General features: G+C 50.1%; 1 protein-coding gene across 1 annotated transcript; it reads left to right on the top strand.

The window, feature by feature from the left end:
- Positions 1 to 524: 524 nt before the first annotated feature.
- pfkmb (phosphofructokinase, muscle b) lies at positions 525 to 15,541 on the top strand (the record flags this gene model as incomplete). Its single annotated transcript, XM_073071923.1, is given in 12 exon segments — positions 525 to 701; positions 1,182 to 1,328; positions 5,645 to 5,715; positions 6,054 to 6,141; positions 6,442 to 6,594; positions 8,876 to 9,040; positions 10,148 to 10,209; positions 10,716 to 10,782; positions 10,785 to 10,829; positions 13,886 to 13,985; positions 14,222 to 14,327; positions 14,887 to 15,541. Coding segments are annotated over 12 exon segments (1,332 nt in total), but the record flags the coding sequence as incomplete, so codon positions are not given.
- Positions 15,542 to 15,717: the final 176 nt, after the last annotated feature.

Raw genomic sequence — 15,717 nt, forward strand, 5'->3', positions numbered from 1 at the left:
CTGGCAGTTCATTCCAAATATGCGCCAACCTCAGTGTGAAGAAACTTTCCCTGATGTTCCTTTTAAGTCTCTCATCTCTGATCTCAAACCTGTGTCCTTTTGTTTTTACCACCCCCACACCTCCCCCCAGGAAAAGACTGTGCTTTCACTCTGTCTATCCCCTCATGACATTATATACCTCTATCAAGTCACCTCCTCAATCTCCTAAATTCCAGGTAATAAAGTTCTAGTTTACACCACCACTCCTTATAACTCAGACCTCCAGGTCCAGGTAACATCCTGGTAAATATTTTTTGCACCCTTTCTAGTTTAATAAAATCTTTCCTGTAACAGGGCAAATTGTGGAGGGTGGGAGTGGGTAGGGAGGAAGGAAAGCAGGGAGGGGTAGAGATAAAATGAAAACTGTTCCTTATTCCTCTCTTGCTGACCTCATCTCCTCTCTCACTTCCCCATCACCCACCTCATATCCCAACACACTCTTCCTCCCTCCCCTCTGACCTCTTGCCCCTCCCCGGACCCCTTAATACTCTCCCACCCCTGCCTCCTCAACCCTCTCCTTTACCTCCATCTCCACACTAATCCCTTCCTTCTCATCCCTCTCCCATTCTTCGCTCCTCACCCCTCCCCCTCTGCACAGGAGTTTTGAGAACAACTGGAACATTTATCGACTCCTCTCACACTACGACCTTCCCACCACCAAGGTAAGCGAGGGCGAGTCTTCCAGACCCAGGGGTGGGAGGGAGGAAGGTACAACACCCAGGGTGTGGTTGGGATGGAATCCTCTGGGTGTAGGGAGGGGAGCCAGGAGTGGGGAGAGACTGCCTGATACATAGGCAGGGTACGATGGGGCAGGGGTGAGAAAGGGAGAGAGGGGTGTGGTCTGTGGTAGTCCCTGACCACAGGGTTGTTTGTGACAGCAGCTCAGTGACTCTCCCCCCACTTCTCCCCCCTCCCCACACTTCCCTCCCCTCTCCCCCTCTCCTTCCTCTCTCTTCACCCTATCTCTCCTATTTTCTTAACCCCACTCTCTCCCTATTCTCCCCCCACCTCTTTCCCCATCTCTATCACCTCTCTCACCCCCATCTTCTCCAATCTCCCCCTCTCTCACCCCTCCTCTTTCTTACCCCCCCTCTCTCTATCACCTCCCCTCTCTCCTTCTCCCCTCATCCACCCTCCCCCAGAGTAACTTCACCCTGGCAGTGATGAACGTGGGGGCTCCCGCAGCCGGCATGAACGCTGCCGTCCGATCCGCTATCCGCGTTGGGTTGACACAGGGACACAAGATGTTGGTTGTCCACGATGGCTTTGAGGGCCTGATCAACGGAGCGGTGAGTGACTTTCAGCATTCGGGAATCCCCTGGAGCTGGGGAGCTTGAACCTACAATTGGATTGTAAAATCTAGAAACTGGATCTTGATTCTGTATCCTAGTGCAGCACATAACAGGCCCTTCGGCCCACAATGTCTATGCCTAACACAATGTCAAATTAAACTAAATCCCTTCTGCCTCTCTCTCCATTCCCAGCTAACAGATTATTTAAATATCTCTATTGTATCTGCCTCCACCACTACCCCTAGCAGCATATTCCAGACACCCACTGCTCTCTTTAAAAAAAAAACTTGCCTCACACATCTCTTTTGAACTTAACCCCTCTCACCTTAAATGCAAGCCCTCTAGTGTTAGATTTCCGAACCTGGGAGATAAGATACTGACTGTCTCCCCTATCTATGCCTCTCATGATCTTATAAGCCTCTTCAGGTTTCCCCTCAGCCTCCACCGCTCCAGAGAAAATAACTCAAACTCTCCTTATAGCTCACGCTCTCTAAACCAGGCAGCATCCTGGTGAACCTCTTCTGCTCCCACATCCTTCCTGTAACGGGGCGACCAGAAATGAATCTAGTACTCCAAATGCAGCCTGAATAGTTTTATAAAGCTGTAACGTAACTTCCTGACTCTTGAACTCAGTGTCTCAACTGATAAAGGCAAGCATACTGTATGCTTTACCACACTGTCAACCTGTAGAATCACTTTCAGGGAGCTGTGGACTCTGACCCCATGATCCCTGTGTACATTAACACCATTAAGAGTTTTACCTCTGGAAGGGAACTGCATAGGGAGAGGGGAGTTGTCAGAGAGGTGGAGAGGGTGAGATGGGAGGCAGTTGGTAAAGGGCAAGGGGGTAGAGTGAGAGGGCAAGAAGATTGAGTGGTGGAGAAAGTTGGAGAGGGTGAGAGTGCGAAAGGAGGGAGGGGAGGAAGAGGGATGGAGTGCAGGATATCTGGAAGAGTGAGTGCAATTTTCCAGGGTGTGTGGAGTGGGATGTGCTGGTGATCCCACACTGGGCGCCCCACTCTCTGTCCTGAGCGGGAATGCAGAGAAAGTTCTGCAGCTCAATTCCCAGGGATGAAGTGGTTGTCCTGTAGGGAAAGGTTGACCAGATTAGGACCTATGCTTAGTGGGGATTTGGAAGAACATAGAACATGGCAGCACAGTCTAGACCCTTTTTGGGCCATGATGTTGTGCTGACTCTAACCTACTCTAACATCAGTCTAATGTTTCCCTCCTACATAGCCCTCTATTTTTCTATCATCCATGTGCCTATCCAGAAGTCTCTTAAATGCCCCTAATGTATTGTCTATAAACCACCCCAGAAGAGATTCACCAGGATGTTGCCTGGGTTAGAGAGCGTGAGCTATAAGGACAAACTTTAAAAAAGACCTACTTCTGACATCATCCCCCACATTCTTCCATTCCACTCACCTTAAAATGAAGCCCCCTTGTATTAGCCATACTTGCCTTGGGAAAAAGTCTCTGGCTGTCCATTTGATCTCTGCCTCTTATCACTTTGTACAGCTCTATCAAGTCACCTCTCATCCTCTTTCACTCCAAAGAGAAAAGCCCTAGCTCACTCAACCTGTCCTCATAAGAAATGCTCTCTAATACAGGCAAGCACCCTGGGAAATCTCCTCTGTACCTTCTGTAAAGCTTCCACATCCTTCCCATTGTGAGGTGACCAGAACTGAACACAATATTCCAAGTGTGGTCTCACCAGGGTGATGAACTCAATCCTCTGACAAATGGGTTTGAGAGGGAAAATAAATCAGCCATGATAAAATGATGAAGCAAGTTCAATAGGCTGAATAGCTGAATCATGCTCCTATGACTTATGGTTTTAATGAAGGCCAACACACCATACACCTTCTTAACTATGCTATCAACTTGTGAGGTAACTTTGATGGATCTATGGATGTGGACCCCCAAGATCCCTCTGTTCCTCCACACTGATAAGAATCCTGTCATTAACCCTGTATTCTGCCTTCAAACTCGACTTTCCCAAAGTGAATCCCTTCACTCTTTTCTGGGTTGAGCTCCATCTGCCACTTCTCAACCCAGCTCTGCATCCTGTCAATGTCCCGTTATAACCTATGATAACCATCTCCACTATCCACAACTCCACCAACCTTCATGTCATCTGCAAACTTACTAACACACCCTTCCACTTCCTCATCCAAGTCATTTATAAAAATAAACAGAGCACAGGTCCCAGAACAGATCCCTGGGGAACACTACTAGTCATTGATGTCCAGGCAGAATAACTCTCCATCTACAATCACCCTCTGCCTTCTTTAAGCAAGCTAATTCTGAATCTACACAGTCTCCCAACTTTCTGAATGAGCTTATCACGGAAAACCTTATCAAAGGCCTTACTAAAATCCGTATACACCACATCCACTGCCTTTCTTTCATCAACTTGTTTTGTCACTTCCTCAAAGAATTCATTCAGGCTTCTGAGGCATAAAACCCTCACAAAACCATGTTGACTATCCTGAATCAATCTATGCTTCTCCAAATGTTCATAAATCATGTCTCTAAGAATCATCTCCAATAGTTTACCCAGCACTGGAGTAAGACTCACTGGTCTATAATTCCCAGGATTATCCCTATTCCCTTTCTTGACCCAAGAAATAACATTTGCTACCCTCCAGTCATCTGTGGTCAGTGAAGACACAAAGATCATTTCGGCACGGACTAGAAGGGCCGAGATGGCCTGTTTCCATGCTGTAATTGTTACATTGTTATAATTGTTATATCATCACCAAAGAAGCCGCAATCTCTTCCCTTGCTTTTCATAGTGACCTGGGGTATATCCTGTTCAGGCCAGGGGACATATCTAGCCTGGTGGTGGCATCCGTCGGTCTTGAGAGACCATGGATCTGCGCCTGGAGTTTCCAGGGCGCAGGCCTGGGCAGGGTTGTATGGAGACCGGCAGTTGCCCAAGCTGCAATTCTTCCCTCTCCATGCCACCGATGTTGTCCAAGGGAAGGGCACTAGGACCCATGCAGCTTGGCACAGGTGACGTCGCAGAGCAATGTGTTGTTAAGTTCCTTGCTCAAGGACACAAACACGCTGCCTCAGCTGAGGCTCGAACCAGTGACCTTCAGGATACTAGTCTGATGCCTTGCCCACTAGGCACGCCTAAAGCCTATCTAGCCTAAAGTTTTTCCAAAGGAACAAGAGGCCGCCTCCCCTTTATGAGCCTTTCTATGTGCAGTGAGATTCTAAGAATAATAGAAACTATAATTGGACCAGAGAGCACAGGGTGTTGAGAAAAGATATCTTTCTACCAGTGACTGCAAAAAAAAAACTGCGGACATTTTTGGACACAGCTCAGCACATCAGAGAAACCAGCCTCCCCTCCATGGACTCTGTCTATACCCTCAGTGATGTAGCCAGCAAAATCAAAGACCCCACTCACCCCGGACATTCACCCTTTGCCCCCTCTATCTGTAACTTTGACATTTTATTCTGCATTCTCCTGTTGTTTTACCTTGTTCCTCCTCAACACACTATATAATGATCTGAACTGTGTGAACAGTATGTAAGACAAGCTTTTCATTGTATCTCAGTACATGTGATAATAATAAACCAATTCCAATTCCACACCAACACCTTGGGTACCAGAGTAAATCTGGGGGTGGGGAGTCTGAGGTGGAGTTAATCCTTGCATTCCACATCCACCACATTACCTCTCCACCTTCTACAGGTCAGGAGTGTGATGGAACACTCCCCACTTGCCCGGGTGGAGTTAGTCCATGCACTCCACATCCACCACATTACCTCTCCACCGTCTACAGGTCAGGAGTGTGATGGAACACTCCCCACTTGCCTGGGGGGGGGGGGGGATGTTAGTCCATGTACTCCACATCCACCTCACCACATTATCTTTCATAAGACAGTAGAGTACAGGAGATGATTTAGGGCATTCAGAACATGTGATAATAATATACCAATACCAATTTGGTGGGAAAGTTTGGCATCTAAGGGGAGGGGTGGACTAGGTGGGTGGGGAGAGGCTGATCTCCCTGATGGGTTTGGGAGTGAATCAAGAACTGGATAATAGGATAGGGATAGCAGAGGGAAGAATAAGTTGGAGGGGGTGAATCTTCAAATGTAGGTGAGGAGGGGTTCTTTCCAAGGGAAGTTGGTTTACCTCAGGAATCCTCCCCTACCCCTGACCCTTCAGAGACAGGATCACCCTGTGTGTGGGAGGACGGGATGGAGGAGATGTCTGAGTTACGTCGAAGAGGGTGTATGAGTGAGTGAGGAGAGGGACGAAGTGATTCACTTCAATTGTTTCCTTGCAGATCGAAGAGTTCAGCTGGGTTCAGGTCAGTGGCTGGACTGGAACAGGAGGAGCGAAACTGGGAACCAAACGGTAAGTGGTGGCCTGAGGTAGGGTGGGGATGGGGGAGTAGGAGGAGCTGGTGTGAGAGGGGAGTCGGGAGGGAAGGGGAAGGTGGGGGAGTGGAGGAGGAGGGGGTGGGGTGGGACAGGTAGGGGAGAGGGGAGGTGGATGACTGGAGGGACACACATGTATACTGATGTGGCAAAATTAATCTCTTCCCCATACTTTTCTCCCCACCATCACTTCCCTCTCCCTCTGTCCTCTACTCCCTCCTCCTTGTCACCCCTCTCCTCCTTCCCCTCTTCCTTCTTCACCTCCCACCTCCTTCCCTCCCCTCCCTCTCTCTCCACCACCTCTCTCTTCCCCAGGGTGCTACCTGCCAAACACTGGCCTGAGGTTGTTAAAAACATCACCAAGTTTGGAATCAACGGACTCCTCATCATCGGAGGTTTTGAGGTGTGAGGGAGAAGAGGGATGGGGGGAGGGCAAGGAGGTGGAGAGGAGGGGAGCAAACCCTCTCGACACACTGACTCTCCTCTTTCTGCCTAACCCACTTTCCCCCTCTCTCGCCCCTCCCTCTCTCTCCTCTTTCTCCTTGCCCTCCCTGCCCCTCTCACACCTTCTCTCACCTCACCCCTCCCCTCCCTGTCCCTCTCTCTCCCTCCCCATCTCCCCCCTTAGCTCCTTTCTCTCCCTCACCCCATACTGTCTCCAGCTCTCTCCTTCTCTCTCTCACCCTCCTCCATCTCTCTGTAGGCATTTTTGGGCGCTCTGGAGCTTCTGGACGGACGTTCCCACTATGAGGAGCTGTGCATCCCAGTGTTGGTCATCCCTGCCACCGTCTCCAACAACGTTCCAGGCTCCGACTTCAGCATTGGGGCAGATACAGCCCTCAATGCCATCACCACCGTGAGTCCAAGGGCGCATGCCAAAACCATTTAAACTGCTTACTCCCATTGACCAGCACTGACACCATTGCTTTCCATACCCCTACTGGCATGGATAGCAGAATGGCTGACAGCCAGAAGGCAGTGACTGGGAATAAAAAGGGCCTTTTCTGGTTGGCTGCCAGGGATAGTGCTGATCCTTGGGGGACTTCTGTATTTCACATTATTAGTCAATGATTTGGATAATGGAATTGATGGCTTTGTGGATGATACGAAGATAGGTGGAGGGGTAGGTAGTGCTGAGGAAGCAATGTGATTGCAGCAGGACTTAGACAAAGTTGAAGAATGAGCGAAATGTGGCAGATGGAATAGTGTTGGGAAATGTATGATAAATGTATTTTGGTAAAAGGAACAATAGTGTGAACTATTATCTAAATGGGGAGAAGGTTTAGACATCAGAGGTGCAGAGGTTAATTTACAGGTTGAGTCTGTGATAAAGAAGGCAAATGCAATGTTGGCACTTATTTCAAGAGGAATAAAATATAAAAGCAAGGAGATAATGCCAAACCTTTGTAAGGCATTGGTCAGGCTGCACTTGGAGTATTGTCAACAGTTTTGGGCTCCATAGCTCAGAAAGGATGTGTTGTCATTGGAGAGAGTCCAAAGGAGGTTCACGAGGATGATTCCAGGAATGAAGGGGTTAATATATGAGGAGCGTTTGGCAGCTTTGGGCCTGCGCATACTGGAGTTTAGAAGAATGCGGGGCGAGATCTCATTGAAACCCACTGAGTGTAGAAAGGACTGGACAGGGTGGATGTGGAGAGGATGTTTCCTCTGGTGGTGGTTTCCAGAACTGGAGGGCACAGCCTCAAAATTGAGGGGTGACCTTTTAGAACAGAGATAAGGGGGATTTTTTTAGCCAGAAGGTAGCGAATCTGTGGAATGCTCTGCCACAGACTGTGGTGGAGGCCACATCCGTGTGTATATTTAAGGCGGAAGTTGATTGTTTCCTTATGTGACAGGGCATTAAAGGATATGGCGAGAAGGCAGGTGTATGGGGTTGAGTGGGATCCGGGATCAGCCATGATGGAATGGCAGAGGACTCGATGGGCTGAATGGCCTAATTCTGCCCCTGTGTCTTACGGTCTTCTATCCACGTACCATCCATACTTACCGGTCTCTCTGTGCACCTGTACTCCAAAGTTCCTCAGTTGTACAACAATCTCAGATCATTTACCAGTCTCTCTGTACCTGTACCAAGCCTTCCCTGTACAACAACATTCTGCTATCATCAGAATCAGAATCAGGTTTATTATCACCGGCACGTGACGTGAAATTTGTTAACTTAGCAACAGCCGTTCAATGCAATACATAATCTAGCAGAGAGAGAAAAATAATAATAAATAAACAAGTAAATCAAATACATGTATTGAATAGATAGATTATAGAATGTCCTTGAATACTCCAGCTAGTTGGTTGGCACAGGTTTTCAGAGCCTTACCAGATACTTCATCAGGACCTTCCGCCTTGCGAGAGTTCACTCTCTTTAAAGACAGTCTAACATCGGCCTCTGAGACAGAGATCACAGGGTCATCAGGTGCAGCAGGGATCTTCCTTGCACTTGCCCTACCGAGGTACAACACCTCACATTTATGTGGGTTAGAGTTGTGGGCACAGCTCAGCACATCACAGAAACCAGCCTCCCCTCCATGGACTCTGTGGTCGGGTTCAATGAAGCAGACAGAATCATCAAAGACTCCGCCCACCCCAGACGTTCTCTCTTCTCAGGCACCTCTCCACTGTACTCCACTGTAATCAGACCATTGAACAGTCCCCTAGTATGATGCCTTATTATGATCTTGCACCAAATTGTCTACCTGCACTGGACTTTCTGTGTAGCTATTACACTTTATTCTGCATTCTGTTATTACATAACCCTTGTTCTACCTCAGTGTACCAATGTGATGAAATAATCTGTATGGATGGTATGCAGAACAAGGTTTTTCACTGTACACGTGACAAATAAACAAATTCCAATTCTGAAATAGGATCTAGTGCTTTCTTGGCATATATGACCAATAAACTCTTCTCCGGCTTACAGCCAGGTACAGGTATCGATCATAACTGATGTTTTGATGACAAAGCAGAGTTTGTCATTGAAACATTGGTTAAAATTGATAACTGTACCAGGCTGGAAGCCCGAGAAGAGTTCATTTCAATTCTCTCTGTCTTTCTCCATTGTCTCGCTCTACCTCTCCCTCACTGTCTCTCTCTTTCTCTTTCCTTTTCCCCCTCACCCCCAGACTTGTGACAGGATTAAGCAGTCAGCAGCGGGGACCAAGCGGAGGGTGTTTGTCATTGAGACGATGGGGGGTTACTGTGGCTACCTGGCCACCATGGCTGGGCTGGCAGCAGGCGCTGACGCAGCTTACATCTTTGAGGAGCAGTTCTCCATCCATGACCTTCAGGTGGGGGGGGGGGAGAGGGGGTAGAAAAGGGGGCAGCGGGGTGGGGGAAGGAGTTAAGGACGGGAGGGGCAGGTTGGGAGGATGGAGGGGAGAGGGAGGTTGGGAGGAAGGGGGGGAGAGGGAGATTGGGAGGGGGGAGAGGGAGGTTGGGAGGAAGGAGGAAAGGGGAGAGAGAGGTTGGGAGGAAGGGGGGAGAGGGAGGGTTGGGAGGAAGGAGGGGAGGTTGGAGGAAGGAGGGGAGAGGGAGGTTGGGAGGAAGGAGGGGAGGGGAGAGGGAGGTTGGGAGGAAGGAGGGGAGAGGGAGGGTTGGGAGGAAGGAGGGGAGGGGAGAGGGAGGTTGGGAGGAAGGAGGGGAGAAGGAGGTTGGGAGGGGGAGGGGAGAGGGAGGGTTGGGAAGGGAGAGGGAGTTTGGGAGGAAGGAGAGGAGGGGAGAGGGAGGTTGGGAGGAAGGAGGAGAGAGGGAGGATTGGGGGGAAGGGGAGAAGGAGGTTGGGAGGAAGGAGGGGAGAGGGAGGTTGGGAGGAAGGAGGGGAGGGGAGAGGGAGGTTGGGAGGAAGGAGGGGAGAGGAAGGATTGGGAGGGGGAGGGGGAGGGGAGAGGGAGGTTGGGAGGAAGGAGGGGAGAGGGAGGTTGGGAGAGGGAGGTTGGGAGGGGGAGGGGAGAGGGAGGGTTGGGAGGAAGGAGGGAGGGGAGAGGGAGGATTGGGAGGGAAGGGGAGAGGAAGGATTGGGAGGGGGAGGGGAGAGGAAGGATTGGGAGGGGGAGGGGAGAGGGAGGTTGGGAGGAAGGAGGGGAGAAGGAGGTTGGGAGGAAGGAGGGGAGAGGGAGGTTGGGAAGGGAGAGGGAGGTTGGGAGGAAGGAGGGGAGGGGAGAGGGAGGTTGGGAGGAAGGAGGGGAGGGGAGAGGGAGGTTGGGAGGAAGGAGGGGAGAGGGAGGTTGGGAGGAAGGAGGGGAGAGGGAGGTTGGGAGGGGGAGGGGAGAGGGAGGGTTGGGAGGAAGGAGGGGAGGGGAGAGGGAGGTTGGGAGGAAGGGGGGAGAGGGAGGGGGAGGGGAGAGGGAGGTAGGGAGATGGGGAGGTAGGTTCTGACTTTTTCCCTCCATTACCAGATCAATGTTGAGCATTTGACTGAGAAAATGAAGACAGCTGTCAAACGAGGCTTGGTGCTGAGGTACTGTCCCCCTCCTCCTCCTCCCCCCTCCTGTCCCCCTCCCCTCATCTCCATCCCCTCATCCCCTTCCCTCAACCCCTCCCCCTCGTCCCCTCCCATCATCCCCCCTCTCCCCTCCTGTCCCCATCTCCTCCCTACACCCCCACACCCCTCCACCTCCCTGTACACCCACCCTCCCCACCATACTCCCCTCCCCCTGCTCCTTCTCCCCCATTCTCCACCCTCCTCCCCTTCCACATCTCCTCTCCTCCCCCTCCCCCTTCCCCCTCCCCGTACTCCCTGCCCCTTCTCCTCCCCATTCTCTACCGCCCTCCACTCTTCCCCTCCTCCTCATCCTTCCCCACCCTCCTCCTCTCCCCTTAATCCAATCTTCCCTCATTCCCTCTCCCCTCACCCACTCTTCCTGCATTCCCTCTCCCATCCCTCCGTTCATCCATCTCCCTTCTTCCCATGATTCCACTCCCACAACCTCTCCACCAATCTGTTTTCTCCCCTCACCTCCACAGGAATGAAAAGGCAAATGACCACTATTCCACCGACTTTATCTTAAACCTATACTCAGAGGAGGGCCGGGGGGTGTGTTTGACTGCAGGAAGAACGTCCTAGGACACATGCAGCAGGTAGGACACAGCTCCCCCACCTCCTTCACCTTCCACCCTCCCTGAGACCCCTCAGTCACTTTCTGTCCTCCCAAGTTTGGTGTATGTGTCTCTTTGAGTGTGTGAGTGAGAGAGATAGAGCACTACAGAAACAGGCCCTTTGGCCCATCTAGTCTACCACTCCCTCAGTTCTCCTGACAAGTCAACATTGAATCCAATGTACTGCCTCATCCTGAATGGCAAGCACAGTGCACCTCCAGACCTCCAACATCCAGTCCCTGTCCTGGAATCTCAGACTTGCAGACGTTGGGACCAGACTCACAGTTACAATCTCGCAGACGTGGGGCCTCCAACTTCTGGACACACTGAACCAAGGTCCCTGAACTCTAGACTTGCACAAGCCTACAGGACTCACCAATCTGGAGGTGGTGTTGGTGGGGTTTCACCGATCCTCAAGCTTCCTTCCCACACGGACCTCTGATCCTAGAGTCTACCAACCTGGGGAGATGTGCTGACATGGCAGGGGTCACCAGGCCTGCCAACCTTCGTCATTGACCACAGGGATCGCTGGCCTTCGACCACAGAGCACTCCGATGTGGACTCTGGCCTGACCTCCAAGTCACTCTCATTCCTTGTCCCTAAACCTTAATCTGACTGCTAACTCCCCAATCTGTCCCCTAAATCATCCTTACAAACATCCTTTGCAAGACACAGAGACCAACCAAGAAACTATGGGCCAGTGAACCTCACATCAGTGGTAGTTGGTAGTTTGGATTCAGGTTTGGCTTGCCCACTGAAGACAAGAGTGTAGGAATGTGACTTGTTCCATGTAGACAGAGTCCATGGAGGGGCAGTTGCTTTCTGTGATATGCTGAGCTGTGTCCACAACTCTGCAGTTTCTTCATATGGTCACAAATAGAGCACTTTCCATATCAAGCCATGATGCACCTGTGGTGCTTCGATTAAAAACTGGTGGCGGTCTGAGGGGACGTGCAAAAGTTTGGTGATGTTTACTCCTAGGGTTGAAACTCTCAACCTTCCAAACCTCAGCACCGTTGTTCTGCAGTTAGCATCACCCTGCCGGAAAGGGGTCAGAATCGATTTATAAGGACATTACCAGGAATGGAATTGGTTTATTATCGTTATGTGTTTGGAAGGACAGTGAAAAGCTTTTGTTTGCAGGCCATCCGCACTCCCCTCCACAAACTTCTCACTGCCTCAGTGAAGCAGCCAGCATCATCAAAGACCCCACCCACCCTGGACGATGCTCCCCCCTCCCATCTGGCAGAAGATACAAAAGCCTGAAAGCACGTTCCACCAGGCTCAAGGACATCTTCTACCCCACTTTTATGAGACTATTGGATGGTTTCCTAGTACGATAAGATGGACCTTGTTGTGACCCTCGCACCTTATTGTCCGCCTACACTGCACTTTCTCTGTAACTGTGACACTTTATTCTGCATTCTGTTGTTGTTCTACCTTGTTCTACCTCAATGCACTGTGTGATGATCTGATCTGTAGGGACAGTATGGAAGACAAGTACTGATACAGTGAAAAACATGTGACAGTAATAAACCAATTCCAATTCCATAGAGAAATACATAGAGGTAGTAAACCAGAAAACAGGATACAGATTAAAGTACAGCAGCAACAGAGAAAGAGCAGTGCAAGTAAACAATAAAGTGCAGGGTCATAAGGTTAAGAATCCATCCTATCGTACTAGGGGACCGTTTAATGGTCTGATCACAGCGGGGTAGAAGCTGTCCTTGAGCCTGGTGGAATGCGCTTTCAGGCTTTTGTACCCTCTTCTGCCCGATGGGAGGGGGAAAGAAAAGAGAATATCCTGGGATCTGAGGGCAGAAGGACAAGTAGGATTTTCTTCAGCCAAAGATGGTGAATCTGTGGGATTCATTGCCACAGAGGGTGGTGGAGGCCAAGTACTGAATGTGTCTGAGGCAGAAATGGATGATTTTTTAAATCATAAACACAAGAGGTTTTGAAGATGCTGGAAGTCCAGAGTAACACACAAAATGCTGGGGGAACTCAGCAGGTCAGGCACTCTATAGATGGGAACAAGCAGACCTGAAGTTGGTGAGAGTGTGGATGTGGATTCGATTTCAACATTTAAGATAAGTTTGAATAGGTACATAGATGGGATGAATATGGAGGGCTATGGACTAGGTACAGGTCAACAGGTCCAGGCAGAATAACAATTCATCATACATTAGATGGCCTGTAGAGCCTGTTACTGTGCCATTGAGTTATTCCACCCTCACTCGAGTTTCCTCGTTTTCTTAAGTGGGCAGATAGGTAAACTTCAGTCCCACAGTTTCGGTTCGAAGATGGTTTATTGTTCACCAACGCATTACAGTACGCAAGAAGCTGATGTAAAAAGACAGTACTTCTCGGCGTTTTAATGAAAGGTAGATTCAAATATTGATTGAAATTCCTTAGACTTCTAACACAGAAGTTAACTACTAAAGTTTAACTACTAAATGAAATGTAACAAACAATATAGAATGGCCAACTTGATGATGAAAGCTAATTGCTTAACAATGCGATAATGCGTCATCAGTAATAGATGTGATGCAATGAAATCTAGTAATTAGAAATAAAATAACAATCCACATCAGTTAGGGCATAACAAGTGTTCTATGACTCTGTGAATGGAGACGCAGACAAATTGACCAATTCTGCTCCTACACATTAAAGATTGCTTTTATTTGTCATGTGTGCATTAATACATACAGTGAAATGCATCATTGCTTCCAACACCAACATACCATGCCCACAACTCACTGACCCTAATCTTCAAAATGTGGGAAGAAATCCATGCAAACAGACAAACTCCCTACAGGAATTAAACCCCAATCTTACAGCTGATGATATAACAATGACTGCTAACCGCTACACCCTTCTGACTTTGTGCCAGAGTGACTGCCTGTGATCTGAGGGATGCAGAGGAAACAGGGCAGGATGGGACAGTGAGGGAGAACAACTGAAGGTGCTGGGATGTAAGGGAAGCTCTCTCTCCTAATCCCAGTCTGTCTCTTCCCCTCCTTTCCTCCACCCTGCAGGGAGGAAGCCCCACTCCGTTTGACCGGAACTTCGGAACCAAACTGGGAGCCAAAGCTATTTTCTGGTTCTCCTCCGCACTGAAGGAGGCATACAGGCAAGGTGAGTGACAGGGATGAGTGTTAACCCTCCCCTCTCCTCCACTTCCTCCCCCTCTCACCCTTCATGCTAAAGAAGGCATATATGCAGTGAGTGGTGGGAACGAGAGTTTAAAACCCCATCCGTCCTGCCCCCCCGATCTTACTTTCCCATTCTGCTGCTTCCCTCCCACTCTCTGCCCCTTCCCCCACCCCTGCCTCCCTACGACTGTTTACCCATGTCTCTCCTGCTGTTCACAGGTCGTGTGTTTGCAAACACGCCAGACTCGGCCTGTGTGCTGGGAATGAGGAAGAGAAGTGTGCTGGTACAACCCATCCTCCAACTCCGTGACCAGATTGATCTCGAGTGAGCACAGGGAGAGGGAGGGGGAGGGTGGGGGAGAGGAAATATAGGGAGGGTTGAGGGAGAGGGGAACAAGAGGGAAAGAAGAGGAGAATGAGAGGCTAGAGAGTGTGAGGGAATAGGAATAAAGAAGAGGGAAAGGGGGAATAGGAAGGGGAAATGTGGGTTGGGGGCAAAGATACAATATTGAGGGGGTGAGACTTGTTAGAGGGGCATGGGATGAGTGAGAGGTTGGATGGGGACAAAGGGAAAGGGAGGGGAAGTGATGTTCCTCTTGAAGGCCTATGCTGGGTTGGCAGGTAATTTCTGTTGTAAATTTAACATTCTCTCTCCTGCTCTTTATTTCTCTCCCTCCCTCTCTTCTGCTCTTCCCTTGCTCCTTGTCCCTCTCCCCCTCTCTTCTCCCCTTTTCCCTTGTCCCTCTCCCCTTCCCTTCTCCCCTTGTCCCTCTCCCCTTCCCTTCTCCCCTTGTCCCTCTCTTCCCCCTTTCCCCGCCCTCTCTCCCTCCCCTTTTCCCCTTCCACTCTCTCTGTCATGTCCCCCTCCCTCCACTTCTCCACAGACACCGGCTACCACTGAACCAATGGTGGCTTCGCCTTCGCCCCATCTTAAAGGTCCTGGCCAAGTACAAGGTCACAGCCGACATCTCCGAACAGGCCTGTCTGGAACACATCAGCAGTCAGCCTGCGACTTCCACTGCAGCTCACACCTAAAAGGAAGGGGCGTCTGGGGAGAGTGAGGGAGCTTTCCCCCCCACTGCACACTTCTCAGAGCACCCAGGGTGGGGAAGAGAGGGGGGAGGCAAGGGAACTCCCCCCACAAAGTTTGTGGTTGAAGGTGGAATCTACCCAACTCTGTGGCAGTAAGGAAGCTTCCCTCAAACCAGGGAATGGATGTTGGGGAGCTTCACACTTCCTCTGTCCCCTCTTCCCTATCTCCCCTAACCCCCACTCTGTTTCTCTCTTCCCTCACCCTCCCTGCCACCCTTTCTCCCCCACTCTCCCTCTCTTCACCCTAACCCTCCCTTTCTCCTCCCCTCTCACCTTCTCTCCACCAAAACCCTCTATCTCTCCCCACCCCCTCATTCTCACAGAGAAGGAACTGCACCCCAACTTCAAAATCATGCTGCTACTGACTCTCCTGAGCTGGACTGTCTGTGTGACCACGAAGTGTGATATTTGGAAGAAGGAAATGAATTAAAAAGTCTTCCCTCATCACCCACTCTCTCTCTCTCTCATTTACTGTTCTGTTTTAAAACTATTTGGATCTGATTCCTCTGCCAAGACCATTGTTCCTGTGGTTGTGACTCAATGTAACCGAACTGGATTCTCTTGCTGCAGATACCAGGGAGGGTTGGAGTTTAGCAAATTTCTACAGCTGTACGATGGTGAGC

The sequence above is a fragment of the Hemitrygon akajei genome, chromosome 18 (genome assembly GCF_048418815.1).
Source record: "Hemitrygon akajei chromosome 18, sHemAka1.3, whole genome shotgun sequence".
NCBI classification, from domain to species: domain Eukaryota; kingdom Metazoa; phylum Chordata; class Chondrichthyes; order Myliobatiformes; family Dasyatidae; genus Hemitrygon; species Hemitrygon akajei.